Genomic DNA, 16885 nt, shown 5'->3' with positions numbered 1-16885 from the left:
CCTTGGGTTTCAGAGAAGGTATCATTACCAAAGTAGATTGTCCAACCTTCCTTCTGAGGAGTGGCTGGTGGGTTTGAACCACCAGCCTTCTGTTTAGCAGTCAAGTGCCTTAGGCAAAAGTCCACCAGCGCCCCTAAGGATTACTGACAACCACCAGAAATTAGGAGAGAAGTTCTTCGGAAGGAATTAGCCTGATTGATAAATCCTGATTTGGAATTTTAGCCTCCAGAAGTGTGAGACAATGCATTTCAGTTCTTTAAAGCCATACACTTTGTGGTATTTTGTTATGACAGCCTTAAGAAACTAAGACACACTCTTATTTCTTTATTTATTTTCAATCACTCAGAGTCTGAGTGATTTTGGGGAATAATGTTTCCAGTGCAAATCAGAATTCAGCATGTTTCTACCAGGTTTGCAAAAATGGTAGTAAATGTACGTCTCAAAATTAATCATGAATTATTTATACATTCACAAATGTCATCAAACAATACTGTAGCTAGTGTGTTTTTAACCCCTCATGTATATACCTCACATTGCTTTGCTACAGTATATCAAAGAGAAAACCTCTTTTGCAGAAAATGCAATTTAATTATGGGAGGGTGTAAGGGGTGAAACATCCCCTATCTCTTATTGCTCATCTTAACTTTAATCTTTTGAAGATAAATTAAAATGGAAAAATTTAGAGATTTTCATGATAGCATTTTGCGTATGCAAAAGTGTAACAGAGAAAAATGACTATAGCTAGTAGCTAACCCATCTTGAAAGAAAATGTGACTATGAAACTTCCGTTAGTATTTCAAAATTTGTTCCTAAACTAATTTCCTCCCATATTACTTATGTTCTCAGACCTAGAACAGATATGGAAACTCGAACATTAACAATTAGTCAGGTTTCAAACAAATGTTATCTAGACATAACCAAGTTAGCAATCTAGAAACTTTTGCAGGGACATGCTTTCCATATACTGAAATGCTGATGTGGATGTCCTAATCTCTGTTCCTGTGGATGTGATTAGTTAACTTAATGATAGCAGTGTATGGTGGATCCTAATCCATTCTGAGTAGTGTCTTATGTAAAGTGAGAATAGACACAAAGACATAATCATGCAGGGAGAAGAAGACAGCAAACAGAGATGAATCTTAAAGCCAGTGAATGCCAAGAAACACCCAGGGCTACCAGCTAGAAAAACAAAGATGGCTTTTTGTCTAGAGCAGAAAGAAAAAGCAATGTCCTGCCAATGCCCTAAATTTAAACTCTAAGTCAGAACTAAGATAATAAATTTCTCTTCTTTAAACCAACCAGTTTTGTGGTATTTTGTTACAACAGCCCTAGGAAACTGAGAGAAGGCATCTTGCATTAAAATAAAGAAGCTGAAGCTCAGAAAATAAAAGTGACTTTTCAAAGCCATAGACTTAGTGACAGAGTAGAAGGAGTTTGAGACTTCAGTTTCTCCACTGAGCATGTTATCATAAACCCTTAGAGATAAGTTCAAACGTTATATGAATGTTAATGTAAGCATCTGAGAAGAAATTTTATAATATAATTAATACCACTGACATCCTATACAAACAATCTTCTGATACAAATAGTGTGAAAATACTAGAAATTCAAATAAGACAGAGTAACTTGTCTTTTCACATAAACTTTAACCTACTTGATCAAATTACTTGATATTTTTAAATCTATTAGATTGTTACAGATACTTCTTAATAATGGAGAGATACAGAGTAATTACTTAGAAGGCATGCATGTCACATATTACTTTTTCTGATAAAGATAGTACAGATGTTGAAACGTTTCAAGTATTTAAAAATCTGTGTTCAGTTTATAAAATAACTACAGTAATAATGGACATGTCTTGTTTTTAAGTATAGAAATAATTATTGAAACATATATCCCATTGAACTCTTAACAACAGAAATGATCAGCAGATGATGAAGTGAAAACAGACTAATTATCCCATGTAAACATATATAGAGAGAAAGAGTAGAAACCATATTAAATTTAAAACATAGCTACAGTTACCATTTGAACTTGTCTCATATCTATGCCAGGAGTATTTCCAACATATTTGAAGAAACAAATAAATTAAATTAGACTCATAAAAAAGAAGTCCAAAAGTGACTTAAGAAAAAAAAGGCTGTTGTTTTATAATTTATAAGGTTGAATTATCATCACTTGTACATTTTGCTGCTTAATAACAGCTAACAATATCTGCCAAATGTGAATTAAAATGTATACCACTGACTAATGATATTTAGAAAATACTGCACCAGTGTATACCACTGCCCAAAGATCTGTATCATTGGAATAGTTTCAAAAGATAATTAGAAACTGTAAATATCTTGACAGTATTTTTATACAACAACAGTATTTTTTTTAAGGCTGGCTTCTATATGCCTGATCTTCTGGTTCTCCCCACAGATATATTGTATTCTTTTCTCATTCTTCATTGACTCAATTTTTGTCTATGCAAAACTGCTGGCATTTTCAAGATCTAAATCTTGTCATTTCTTCTGACCTATGCAAGATAATATTTTAAAACATTACACAAACATCTACATGGCTGCTGCTCCTTCCTACATACTCTTACATGTTTAACATTTTAACATACTCTTATCCTTTTCCTGAATATGCCTTTCACTTTTCCAATTCACAACAAACCCTTCATTACTGGTCAGTGTCCTATATCTTCTACAACTTCATCAATATTACTAGTCTTAGAAAATGAGCTCAGGGTGAATAAGAGACAGAAAAGAACCACACATAACTGAGTATTTTATACCGCAATGCTTAATATTGCAGCCACATCCACTGCTTTTTCTTAAGAGCTCTGTGGTAAAAAAAACAATAAGTATGTTTCCACAGTGACAAGTGAGGCAGTGCTCCTTCTCCTTGCTTTCTTGCATCGAAGACTGACTTTCAGGAGATGTCAACACAAAGATACTCAGCTGCTTCGGAAACCCCAGCAAAATCACAGACTGTCTCAACTCTTCGTTCTTCTCCCTCTTTACTTATACCAGTAACCTAACTTATACAATTTCAGTTACCACTTGAATGAAGTGCTCTCCATGATGTAAATCTCAGTTTTGACTTCTCAAACCCTCTCTCATTCTCAGTATTCTTCAGACATAGGGCATTTCCACTCATGAATCACATTGACAATTAACACTAATGGTGCCAAAAACTAAGTTGTGGACTGCATACTTAAACTCTCATATACAAATAAACATAAAGCATATACATAATTGCTACTTTTTTTTTTGTTTGAGACTATGCTCAAACTCACTGCCATCAAGTCAGATCTGACTCATAGCCACTCTTCCTTGGGTTTCTGAGGTGGTATCACTACTAATGTAGATTGCCCAACCTTCCTTCTGAGGAGTGGCTGGTGGGTTTGAACTGCCAGCCTTCTGGTTAGCAGTCAAATGCCTTCGGCACTATACCTCCAGGAGGGAAAGACTTTTTGTTTCATTTTGTTTTTTAATGACACTGTAATGACAGTAAAGATTTTCAGTAACACACTAATGACTCTTCCTAATATTCTTACCTTTCCTAAGACTAAGGTCATGTAGGAGATATGTATGTGAACAGGGTGTTATAAAGGCTCTTGTGTTCAGAGCATTCCATGATCATAACACTCCAGAGATTTCATACTTAGTATACCTGATTCTCAAACACTAAACCAAAACCAAACCAAATCCACTGCCATCAAGTCAATTCTTACTCACAGAGAGTCCCATTGGGTTTCCAAGGCAGTAAATGTTTATGGAAGTAGATTGCCCTGTCTTCCTTCCATGGAGTAGCTGGTTGGTTTGAACTGCAAACTCTCTGCTTAGCCATCAAATGCCTTAGGCATTGCACCACCAGTGCTCCTTCAGATTAAATTTGGAAAACCATTCAAAATATTAGCTGGCATTTTATAAGCCATATATTCAAGTGGTCTAATAAGCCTTTGACTCCACTAATTCTATGTTTTAATATAGCACAGATATGCCTAAGGCACTTGACTGCTAACCAGAATGCTGGCAGTTCAAACCCACCAGCCCCTTCTTGGAAGGAAGGCTGGGAATCTACTTCCATAGTGATACCACCTTGGAAACCCAAGGAGTGGTCGCTATGAGTCGGGTCCCACTTGATGGTACATAACAACAACAAATAACTTGCCTAGGAGTCCCTAGGTGGTGTGGATAGCTAACATGCTCAACTGCTAACCCAAAACATGGAAATGTGAGTCCACAATCCACCCAGAGGTGTCTTGGCAAAAAGGCCTGATGATGTATTCCCAAAAAGGCAGCCACTGAAATCTCTATGGAGCACATTTCTACTCTGACATACATGAGGTCCTCTTGAGTCACAGTTGACCCAAGGGCAACTGAGATTGTAGATATCTCAATATAAATTTAATCTTGCACCTTTTGGAAAATGAATGTTCCTAATCCAATTAAATGTCTTTAAAGTAGACATTATTATTACTAATCTGCATCAAACCATGTATTGAAGAAGCAGAATATAAAAATTTAATAAATATGATTCAATTCTTATTTTAAACATGGTTATATTGCTTTACAAGGAATCTTAAAGGCACAACGGTTAAGCACTTGGCTACTAAATCAAAAGATCAGAGGTTTAAACACACCAGCTGCTGCATGAAAGAAAAATTTTGGTGACTTACTTCCATAAAGATTACCACTTAGGAAAACCTATGTGGCAGTTCTACTCTGTTCTATAGAGTTGCGCTGAGCTAGAATGTACTCAATGATGCACAACGAGGAGAAAAATATTAAGAGCTTTTCCTGTTTAATTAGCAGATTTTTTTTGGTGGGGGTGTCTCTTTTTAAGTTCTACTAACAAACATATTCAGAATTTAGTGCTAGAATATAGAGATATTGTCACAAATGTGCATACTGCCATATTTTTTATAAAATAAAATTGATGGATAATGATTGTTTTTTAAAAAATGTGTTACATAAAGATTCAGGAAACAACTGATAATAATAGCTCAATTGTATTTTCAGAGAGAAGCATCCTAAATGCATCCTGGTCAGTTCCCTAGATTGGCTAAAGGTGATGTTACCACAGATAGGTTATCTAAAGGGTCTTACAAAACAAGTCTGTCCCACATTCAGCAGAAATTGAAGCATCATCAAAAAATTCTTAAGAAAGTTGTGTTTATCTATTTGCTCTGGCAAATTCAGGCATCTGGGAGCACCATGAAGCTGCTCTCTGCAAGCCACTCTGTATCAGGGTCTTGGCAGATGCCAGGGACTGGAGCCTCACCCAAAGGTCAGAGTTTCAGTACGGGTTTGAAAGTGGTAGAGTCAAACACTCTTAGTACAAATATACCAAGGAAACAGAAGGGAAGGAATGAAGGAATCCAGAGCCTGGAAGGAATAAAGGAGAGCTTTGTATGTGTAGCTGCAGCCCTGGGTCATCAGAGGGAGTTGAAGAAGTATTCGAACAGTGATTGTGAGGGCACTGGTGGAACAGACAGTGATGGATTGCCAAGTGATGAGAAGTGGAGGTTGAAAACAGGGAAGCCAAGTGACCAGAACTTCAGGAGCAAAGTAATGCAGAGAGTGAGAGTTCTTTGGCAGTAAGCATAATTCCTACAAAGAATTTGAGCTGAGGCCCATCTTGTGTAGATGCTGTATGAAACAGTGGGGCAACTATATTTGAAGTTGCCTGGATTATGGACCAGCCACTCCTTGGAAGGAAGGTTGGGCAATCCTACTTCCGTAGTGATACTGCCTCGAAAACCCAAGGAAGGGGTCGCTATGAGTCAGGGCTGACTCGACGGCAAACAACAACAACAACAACATGATAGAATAGGAAGAAGTGATATGCCTGGAATGTGAGCAGGAAAAGGCTGCTTGAACTTGAATCTGACAACAATGATCTTTAGGTCCAGTGTGTAAGAGGCCAGGGTAAATGTCAGATTGGATGGCGTTCAGCTTCCTGGACCCCTATGGATCTTCACTACTTATCCTTCTTGCTTGGGCTATCTGTATGTCAAAAAGCAGCCTGTGATGCTTGTGATGGTGTGAGTTTCTGTGAACTATGTTTGGGAGGAAATGAAAGGTTTGTCTTCTGACTTCATTTCCATCTCAATTAATGAATACTGACAATTCTGAAACTACTTAGTCAATTGTTTACCTTATGTGTAAAATATAGTAGCCAAAATAGAAAAAACAAAAACAAACAAACAAACAAAAAACAATTATTCACTCCAGAGAGAATAAATAACATTTCACTGAAAGACATTCATGGGTGAATTTGTAGTATAAAATGATTTGAGACAGAAATGAAATAAAGACTATGTGTTAAAGAATGATATGCTTTGCACTGCCTCCATATCATTCAGTTCATTGTATGAACTTGCATCAGGGAGTTCCTTCATTGCATACTAATGGGTTGCCTTAAACCTCATGATACTTTCATACAAATTCTGATAACCGCAAGAAAATAACTCCCAGAATGAGCATTTCAATAAGTCTACCATTGGAAATTTAGGTCAATTCAGTCTGACTATCCTTGTCCAAATGCAAATTAAAAATAAAAATAAACTCACTGCCATGGATTCAGACCTGACTCATAGTGACCCCTCCTTGGGTTTCCAAGGTGCTATCTGTACAGAAGTAGAACATCCAATCTTCTCTCCGAGGAGTGGCTGGTGGGTTTGAACCACCAGCCTTCTGGTTAGCAATCAAATGCCTTAGGCACTACGCCACAGTGAATATATGTATAAAATTTTGAGGTCCAGGAAGTATAGATTGAAATTTATACCTCAACTAAACTGAAAATATGTCATGCTGTTTATTGAATAGGCCATCAAGCTCACAACATTATTAAGCAAGAGTTACTTACTACAATTTTCTTCATCTGAATTATCACTGCAGTCATTTTGACTATCACACCGCCAGTGATCTGGAATACAGTTGTTGTTTTTGCACTGGAACTCATGAGGTCCACAAGTCTTTTTATCTGTAAAGGAAAGAACCAGAATTTATACTATTGGCTTCCATGAATACACTCTGCACAATATCCTGACTGCCATGCCTAATTCCTTGGAACACAACATTTCTTTAGACCTCAATTCACTTACTGACTGAATTGATTACTAGGCAACATTAAAAGCAAGTGGTGACGAAAACTCAGTTTCTGTCTTATTTTGTGTTATTATCACTCATGTTTTCAACTATAGGCTAATTGAAAAGCAAATGATTGGACCACCAAAGCAAAGTCAACACAAATAGTCAAATAAAAATGCAAATTATCCTTCCATTTAGGACACTCCCTCTCTAACCCATGCCTGCTATGAAGCAGCAAAAATAAAAGGTTATTAAAACACCTGCGAGGTGGCCACCTTGTGCTTTTTCCTAATAAGCTCTTGTTCATAATATACTTATGGTCACTTACACCTTTTAAATCCTGGTTATTTTCTGCTCAGAAACTCACTGATGCATGTACACAAAGATTGAACATGAATAAAGTACTAGCTCATTGCATCTTCCAAATAATCTGATTGAGTGCCCAGTATAGGTACTAACTACTTCTCTTTACAGATAATAAAGCAGACTAATAGAAGGTTTTTGGAACTTGTTGATGTTTTCACTGCCATTAAACGACACAGTATATTTACTGTGCTTTAGTCGCAAGTTTACAGAGTAGTTTGTTTTACATTCAACATTTCATGTACATTTGGTTTTACTCCCCAGTTACTATCCCCAACCCTGACCCAGTCTTCTCCCCTCCCTGGCCAATAAATGCCTGCCCACCCTGTGCCCTCATAGTATGCACTCTATGCACTCCTCTGTGTCCTGCATTTCCTCCGTGCAAACGTTGCCCCTCTGATGCCCTGTGGTCCATTGGTCCAAGGGATGAACTTCCATAGAATATGTGGGTGCATCACCCTGGGTTGGGTGGTCTGCTTGTACATTGTGTTTACTATTGGCTATGAGCCAACCCCTGGGAGTGAGTTTCATTCCAGGCCCAAAGCATATCCCAAGGCCACAGTATTGGGGGTCCCACAAGACTCCATCTGACCAGTAATTCTGGTCATTATTGTGTTTTTTTAATTTTGTTCCACGTTTTTCCTCCCAGTCTAACCAGGATCTCCAGTTTGATCCTTTCCCGAATAGTTGGCATTTGTAGCCTGGCACCATCTAGTTCTTCTGGTCTCAAGGTCCATCATGTCCTAAGGCTGATTGCCTCCAAATGCTCTTGGCTTTTTGCACTCTTCTTCACATCCAACTATAGGAGACTATTAGCTGCATCTTAGATGGCCATTTGAAAGCTTTTTAGACCCCAGTCATTACTCATCAATGTAGTTTGAGGAACAATATATTTTTAATATATAATTTACACCTGATTATTTTTTTCTTTTGACAACAAATCTAATTTATGAGCAGATGAGATAGAAATAGAATATATGGAATAAGAATTTATTTAAAGGTTAAATCCTTTATTTTCAAATATTCATAAGAGTAATTATCTGTTGACACTCTAAAGCAGTGCTTCTCAAACTTTAATGTGGACACATATAAATCACTCAGGAATTTTTTAATATGGAAAGAGTTTTGAAATTCTTCTTTTCTAACCAGCCCTCTTACAATAAAAATATCCTTGATATCTGAAACACATTTTGACAAAGCAAGCATCTAATGCATTGGAATGGTGTTAATTCAATAACATAAAAGTAATAGAATTATAAACCTCAATGTATAATGTAGGATACATTTCCCTCTCATAAACTTAGGTCAACTCCTTATTCTTAGCTATGTTAGAGATGAACAGTGAAGTGCTTAAAGTCTCAGACTAATAAAACAAATTAACTAAAAATGAAGATAATCTATTAGGTGGTAGTATTATGTCTTACTTCAAAATTTACCTTAAAGAATTCAGACTCAAATAAGTTTGTGAAAGTAGAAGTGATTCAGGTACAATTAAGGAAATTAAATAAGGAACATCTATTGAAGATCTGGGAGCTCCGGTGTCATAGTGCCTAAGGCATTTGACTGCTAACCAGAAGGCCAGTGGTTCAAACCTATCATTCACTCTGCAGAAGGAATGATGACAATCTATTTCTGTAGTGATACTGCCTCGAAAATCCAAGGAGTGGTAGCTATGAGTCAAGTCTGACGGAGGGAAGTGAGTTTGATTTTGTTTATTGAGGATCTAGCCCAGCTCTAGTCTAAGGATTTCATAAAAATGATCACATTCAATCACCATAACACCCATAAACCACCCTCATTGGGTTTCTGAGGCTGTAAATCTTTATGGAAGTAAACTGCCTCATCTTCCTCCCACAGAGCTGCTGGTGAATTTGAACTGCCGACCTTCTGGTTAGAAGCGCCTTACCCACAACACTACTAGAGCCCCTTTAAATATTATTACAAATATTTAAATAAAGTAGGAAAATCAATCTCAAAAGTATTAAATAATTTCTCCAATATTACAGAAATATTAACTAACAAAGGAAGGATTCAAATCCAGATCCAATTCCTGAATCATTTTGCTAGAAAAGGTCTCATTATAGATATCAAATATAATTTTAAATAGTAAGGGTGTAAAAATTGCCTCAGTTTTCCATCGATCCTTTATCTTCCTGCCTGTCTGTCCACCTGACTGACATTCAGGACCTTACCTGTCTCATTGTCTTAGGTGTTATGCTTTTTGTTCTGCAATATATCCTTCCTTGTTGTGTTATACTTAATTTTAGATCTAAAAATTGGCTTAAAATCTACAGAAGGTCTAATGTAGCATTCTGCACAACTCATATAATCAAGAAATACCCTAGAATGACTGTGATTTAAATAATGACCACAGAAAATTGAGGTTTTGTTACTGAGCTGTTTGGATAGTTATTTCATGTTGGCAATTAAAACAAACTTCTCCAAGACTATTGCAATATGTATAAATATTAGTTTTATTTACTCTTTGTCATGTGCTGTTTACATTATATTGAAATAATATTTTAAATTTTTCTAGTACAGAATATGAGAAAGATAACATTTGATCACACTAATAAACCATATGACTTAGTATTGCAACACTGGCCCCAAGCAAGTTTCATCATAGCAAAAGGTTAACAGTTGGTACTTAGTATAATTTAATAGGTATATTTAATTCAATAGGTATATTTAAAACTTTATTGTTTTAAAGTTTTTTTTTATTTTTCCAAATCCTTTTGTGTACTTTTATTCTCTATTTAAACATTTGCATCTCTCTCTGAATTTGAAAAAGATCTGCTCCTATTTCTTAACTAGAAAAAATTAGAGTTCATTGCTAAGATTACTATTTGAGGCTTAGCGAACAGTAACACACCAAAATTAATTGCCTTATGTAAGGTTATTCAGATTTTGTGTTTCCAAGTTATTTAGAGTTTTGATCCATGATATTACTTGTAAAATTATAAATACAAACTCTACAAACGTGTCTGCACTGAAAATCTCCCTAGAGGATTTTTTTTTTTTTTTTAGTTATTGTTTGTTTGTTTTAAAATAGAAGAAATTTTATAAGAAAGGTGTATTAAAAATGCCCATCTCAATTCGACTACATATTAAAATCACTTAGTAACTTTTATTAATCTCTTGGCCCAGATCATATCTCACAACAATAAAATCAGACTCTCTAGGTGTGGGATCCAGGCATAAATGTTTATTAACACTAGCATGGTATTTCCAAAGAGTGCTTAAGGTTGAGTATCATTGGCCCATAAATTGATTGTAGGACATAATATATATAATTTCACATTTCAGTAGTCCAGAGTAACCAATATAAAATGTTTGCAATGTGTAGAGTTTCATATTAATTGAAATTGCTGGATTGTGTTGATACAATTCATTATTCAACTTTTTTGTTATTGTAAATTTGGAGAAACCAAATTAAGTATTTGAAAACTTTATTTCTATCTGACAAGGGATTTATCTCCAAAACATAGAAAACTTCAACACCTCAATACCAAAAAGACAACCCAGTTCAAAAATGGGCAAGGGACATGAACAGACACTTCACTAAAGAAGATATACTGACAGCCAACAAACACATGACGAAATGCTCATGATCATTAGCCATTAGAGAGATGCTAATCAAAACAACAATGAGATACCATCTAATCCCAGCAGTAATAGTAAAGTTCAACAAGACAGAAAATAACATATGCTGGTGAGGTTGCTGAGAGATTGGACTCATACACTGCTAGTGAGATTGTAAAATGGTCTAACAATTGTGGAAAATGGTATGGAATTTCCTTAGAAAACTGAAAATAGAAATATTATTTGATCTAGCTATTCCATTACTAGGAATATATCTCAAAAAGGTGAAAGGACACAAACAGACATATGCACACCCATGTTCATCACAGCACAATTCACTACAACAAAAAAGATGGATACAGCCTAAATGCCCATCAGCAGATGAATGGATAACCAACCTATGGTATAATCACACAATGGAATACTATGCTACATTAAAGAATAAAGAAGAATATGTGAATCATCTCACAATATGGATGGATCTGGAGGACATTATGCTGAGTGAAATAAGCGAATTGGAAAAGGACAAACATTGTATGAGCCCATTATTGTAAAAAGTCAAAGAAAGGTTTACTCAGGGAAAGAAATTCACTATTGGTTAATGGGAATAGGAGGGAAATAGAGGGAAAATTTTGGAGTAGTTGAGGGTTACATGTTGATTTGGATGAGGGGAGGGACAGTCTGGAAAGAGTCTGTGACCAATGTGAAGATACTGGGGAAGGGAAGGGCTCTGAAATGTGCACATGAGATAAAGACAACAGAGTCAAATAGTAGTACATGCACAATACTGCATTACCACTAACACTAAACACCAGGCTACACATAAATGCATGGACAGGTGACAAGATCAGGTGGGGACAGGCAAACAGGAGTATACTCCAGACCAAGGATAGATTTTGCTGAAGATAATCTTACATATGCACTTGTGCTATAAAATTAACCACATAAATTACAGAAGCAACAGAACACATAGTTGGAGTAACTTCTCAGAGATAACCAAACACCTTGAGAGAGAGAGAGTCACTGGGCCTGTGGACTCAGGATCATAGTCTCGGAGGACATCATGCTCAATTGGCACAACATAGTACATAAAAATCTTGTTCTACAATCTACTTTGGTGAGTAGCACCTGGGGTCTTAAAAGCTTTCAAGCAACCATCTAAGATGCAACTATCGGTCTCCTCTCATCTGAAGCAAAGAATAGTGAAAAAAATCAAAGACACCTGGAAACAATTAGACCAAGAATAAGATGGACCACAAGGACCTCAGCATTCATGACCACCAGACCAGAAGAACTATATGGTGCCCAGCTACCACTGCCATCTACTTGGAAAGGGATTGAAACTGGAGATCTTGGATAGAATGGGAGGAAAAATGTGGAACAAAATTCAAAACCACAAAAATGACCAGAATTACTAGTTGGATAGAGACTGGTGGAACCCTGGAGACAATGGTCCTGGCTTACCCTTCAGACCTAGAAATGGACTCACTTCCATAGATTGGCTCTCATCTCAACAGTGGAAAGACTTATATCCAGAACATCTACCCCAGCGTGATGCACCCACCTACTGTAGGGAGATGCATTCCTTAGAGCAACCAGCCATGAGGAACCAGAGGAGCAGAATTCACAATGAGAGAAAGCTGGACAGACAGTAATGCATAGTTAAGAAGTGAGGGGGTAGTCACAGGGAGAGGAAGAGAGGAGAGTTTTGTATGGTTGGGGATGTAATCGGGGCTGTAAAATCAAATGTTCATGAACTGTTGAATGCAAAACAAATCTGTTTCGTAAATTTGCACCCAAAGCACAATTAAAAAAAAAAAAAAGAAGAAGAAGAAAGAAAGAAAAAACTTGATTTCTGTGTTTAATACATTTTCAGGTGAACTGCAGATATTGGCACAAGTGTAATATTACACTTGTGTAAGGTGCATTGGAGAAGCTTAAAGGTGCAGAACTGTGTATAGCATATAGAGAAATTCTAATGAAACTGATGTCTATATAAGTTTTGTCTGGAAAGAGAAAATAATTTGGTGAAACTGATTTTTCTGGGAGAAAGACTTTGGGAAGCAGACAAAGAGAGGTGAGAAAGAGATTTAAGTTTGTCTCTATAACCTTTTTGTACAGCTTGAATTATTTTTTCTTCTTTACTTACATGTAAATTTTTTCTTGCCTTAAAAATATATATTGCTTTGAAAAAATTAATTTTAAACAAAAGAAACATAAGGGTGAAAGGGGAGATGAGGAACACTGCAAAAATAAAAATAAAAAACAAATAAATAAAAAAGAAACAGCATTGGCAGAAACAACAGGAGATGAAAAAGAGTGGCCATTTTATTTTGATTGATCACTCCTTTACATATTTACTTTATTAATAAAAATGTAAGTAATATTTTTCTTGTTGAAAGAGTTATAAGATCATAAAGAAAAGACTGTTCTTTAAACAAATCTGTAATTCCTCATCAGGAATCACATTTTGGTTCATAAATCAGATTTTGGTTTACATCTTTCCAGCCTTTCATATTTATGTAAATATACATATAATCACTTATATATTAAAAGTGCATATTCATAAAATTAAAATCATGCTGTTTATGTTATTTTGTAAACTAATTTTAAAAAAATAATCTCATAAAAATCTGAATTGTTTCTAAAGGCTGCATATTAATACTTTTAATAAAATCCCAATAGTTGGTTATTTAGAGTATTCCTAAAAGTCTAATACTTACTCCAAGACTCTTACAAATGAAATAAAAAGATCAAAGTATCTTAAGAATGTTTATACATATTCCCAAATATTCCTTCAAAAGAGATTTATGAATATATAATTTTAAGAAAAATATAGGAGGATATTATTCTTCTCATACTCTCTTTGACATCAATGGAGACTATGATATTTACAGTATGTAAGACTTATCAATAAAAATGACCATCATTTGGATGTTTTGCTTAAAAGTTTTGATTAGCAAAGAGATAGAGTTCATATCTTTACAGAATTTCTTCTTTAGTTAATTGCTTGTCTGCTCACTACTTACTATTCTATTGGACTATTCATGTTTTCTTCTTAATTTTTAGTAGACTTAATATATGTAGATTATTAACTTGTTTCTGGCACATATTTTGCAAATATTTTTTCCAAATTCTTGTTTTCTATTTTTAGTTAAATGTATATAAACTAGCCTCCCTCACCATTAATGAGCCAGCAAAATTCATAATTATACCAAAAAAGAATTTTCTTATATGAAAGATTCAAGTAATAAAAAATTGACATCTTAATTTGATGGATAAGTTGTTCCCTGAAGACTCAATAATTCAATGTGCTGAAACAACATCCTATGTTTTCATATCCTTGAAATACAAATGACAATGTTTAAGTTTGTGAAGTACAATAATAAATGAAAAAGTTCAGTTGTTTTTCTAATATCTATGATGAAATCCAGAATTTTTAAAGTAGTTAATGTTTCTCAATATTTTACTGTTACTTGATACAAATCAAATAAAGGAAAGCAAATAAGAGAGTCACAATAAAATCTGTAATTCATTTAGAAAACTGAAAATTAATATTACTCTACAAATTACCACCTTGACACTTGAAAAAATAGAATATCTACACATCCCTACATCTCTTAAAGAAATTAAATTCATTATCACAACTACAAGGAAAATTGAAGTTTAGAACACTTTCCCAGTAAGTTACTTCAAACATGCAAAGAAAAAGTAGCACCAATTTTATATATTTTTTTCAGAATATAGAGGAAAGGGAAACACTTGTGAGCTCATTTTACAAGGCCAGCACTATACTGACATGAAAACCTAACAACATCAATCATATTGTGCAGCCATCATAAAGCATTTCAAATATCAAGCATGTCAATAGCCAGTCAAACATTAGAAAAATACTGTATTGTTAGATTTTTTAGAAAAATACAGTATTTTTCCAATGTTTGACTGGCTATTGAAATATTTAAAACATCCTACTATTCATCCTGCTAACCAGAAGGCTGGCGGTTCAAACTCACCAGCCACTTCTCGGAAGGAAGATGGGGCAATCTACTTCCACAGTGATACTGCCTCAGAAACCCAAGGAGGGGTCGCTATGATTCGGGTCTGACTCAAGGGCGCATAACAACAACAATTATTCATCAGTAATCATTTATTTTGTACTTTTTTTATTTTTTTAAATTTATTTACAAGAGATTGCATTGGTGCAAAAATGTTGATGAACTGCCTGGCTGTTCATAGTCACTGCTCATGTGCAATCATCTGTCTTCTATTTCGTCTTCAAGTACAGAGTAACCACAATATGATCTTTTAATCCAGGTAAGAGTAATGATTTAAGTACTAATGAAAGTGCTGGATTTCATAAGAGAGAAAATGTCTTTGCCTCACCCTATGTTGTCTCTGTAACACAGAGTCAGTTAGACTTGCTCCTCCTAAAGACTATGTGTTTGCAGTTTAAGATGGCACTATGAAATTACTAATATACCAGTAATGTAATGTAGAGTACAACTAATATCTGTGATTCAGAATGTAGAATAGAAACTATATCAGATTACCAAAAATGGCATCTTCTTGAGAGATGCCAAAGGTTCTATTTTAATCTGTGAATTAAATTATCTTTTTCAGGATTCATATATTTCCTTTTAATCTTGAAACATCCTAAATAAACATATGTTAGTAAAATATTTCCAGTAATGTTTAACAGCTAAAATATATTATGTGTAGGCCTTTGATATATAACACATTTTTTAGCTAGGTGGCATAGACCAAACCAAATACATTGGGTTACTGGGGAAAAAAACCTCAATTCTTGAATGAATATTGGAAATGATGTCACCTGTTGAGTGTGTGTGTGAGTGTGTGCATGTATAATGCTCCAAACATAATATTTGAAGAAATCAGTCAATAAATAACCAGAACTGAAATTACATAGTTTCATTATTAATTCATATTTAGTTCTTTAGGAAATTAAATATACTTGTAAATTGACTATCTGATTTTGTCAGCTACTGACTAATATATAGATTGGACAGTTTCTATGTGAAATTATAGAATTCAATTGGTTATCTGTTTGAAAATAACAGTGAATGCAATCATTTTGGAACAAAAGTGGGAAGGAGACTTTAGCTTGGAAATTAAGATACGTTAGGAATATGAAAGTTTTGTTGTAGTTTTGTTTTGTTTTTGTTTGTTTCCTTGTTTAGTTTTGTTGTTATCACTGTCCATCTTCTAGCTCAGAACTTCTGAAGCAGTTTTGAAGTTTGTGAGTTTTATTACAAAAAGTTAAATGTAGTCATGAAAACCATGAGCAGAGCAGAAACTGAGGCAGAGAAAGCTGCAAGAGAAATGAAGCTGAGCCTCACACATGATGGTGCTTGTTTCTGTGAGTTCCACATTAAAACATTACAGAGTGACAAGCTAGAACGGGAGTACTTTCTTCTGTAGAAAACCTTGTCTTCTCTTTGTGACAGGAGAGTCATCTGTTAACACAACATAAACTCTTCACATAAAGATCAATCTGAAGGAAGGTTGGGCAATCTACTTCCTTAGTGATACCCCCTCGGAAACCCAAGGAGGGGTCTCTATGCTTCGGGTCTTTCTTGAGGGCACATAACAACAACAACAGCAGAACATAAAAGTTAATATTTTCTTTTTAAAAAGTCAACCTTATGCAATTCTTATCTCTGCTTTGAATCTAAATTCTTTTAATGTCTATTTGCATTATATGAACACTGCAATATGCTGCTTTGTAAATGTTTATATTTCCTTGACTGGTAATAAGTTGTTCATAAATGGTTATAGACGTGGAGATAATATATTGTTTCTTTTTCCTAACAGGATTTACATTTTGACTG

The 16885-nt window shown here is 35.0% G+C and overlaps 1 protein-coding gene across 1 annotated transcript in view; it reads right to left on the bottom strand.

Moving 5' to 3' along the window:
* Nucleotides 1-16885, bottom strand: part of LRP1B (LDL receptor related protein 1B) — a 1967638-nt gene that overhangs the window by 246481 nt on the left and 1704272 nt on the right. The window contains exon 67 of the mRNA XM_007946050.1: nucleotides 6868-6984. Coding sequence (XP_007944241.1) covers nucleotides 6868-6984 — 117 coding nt within the window. The remainder of the gene's footprint in view (nucleotides 1-6867; nucleotides 6985-16885) is intronic.

Source organism: Orycteropus afer, unplaced genomic scaffold (genome assembly GCF_000298275.1).
Source record: "Orycteropus afer afer isolate SDZICR_OR568_19922 unplaced genomic scaffold, OryAfe1.0 scaffold00148, whole genome shotgun sequence".
NCBI classification, from domain to species: domain Eukaryota; kingdom Metazoa; phylum Chordata; class Mammalia; order Tubulidentata; family Orycteropodidae; genus Orycteropus; species Orycteropus afer.
The sequence above is the reverse complement of the archived record's forward strand: the minus strand, read 5'-3'. Positions and strand labels throughout refer to the sequence as shown.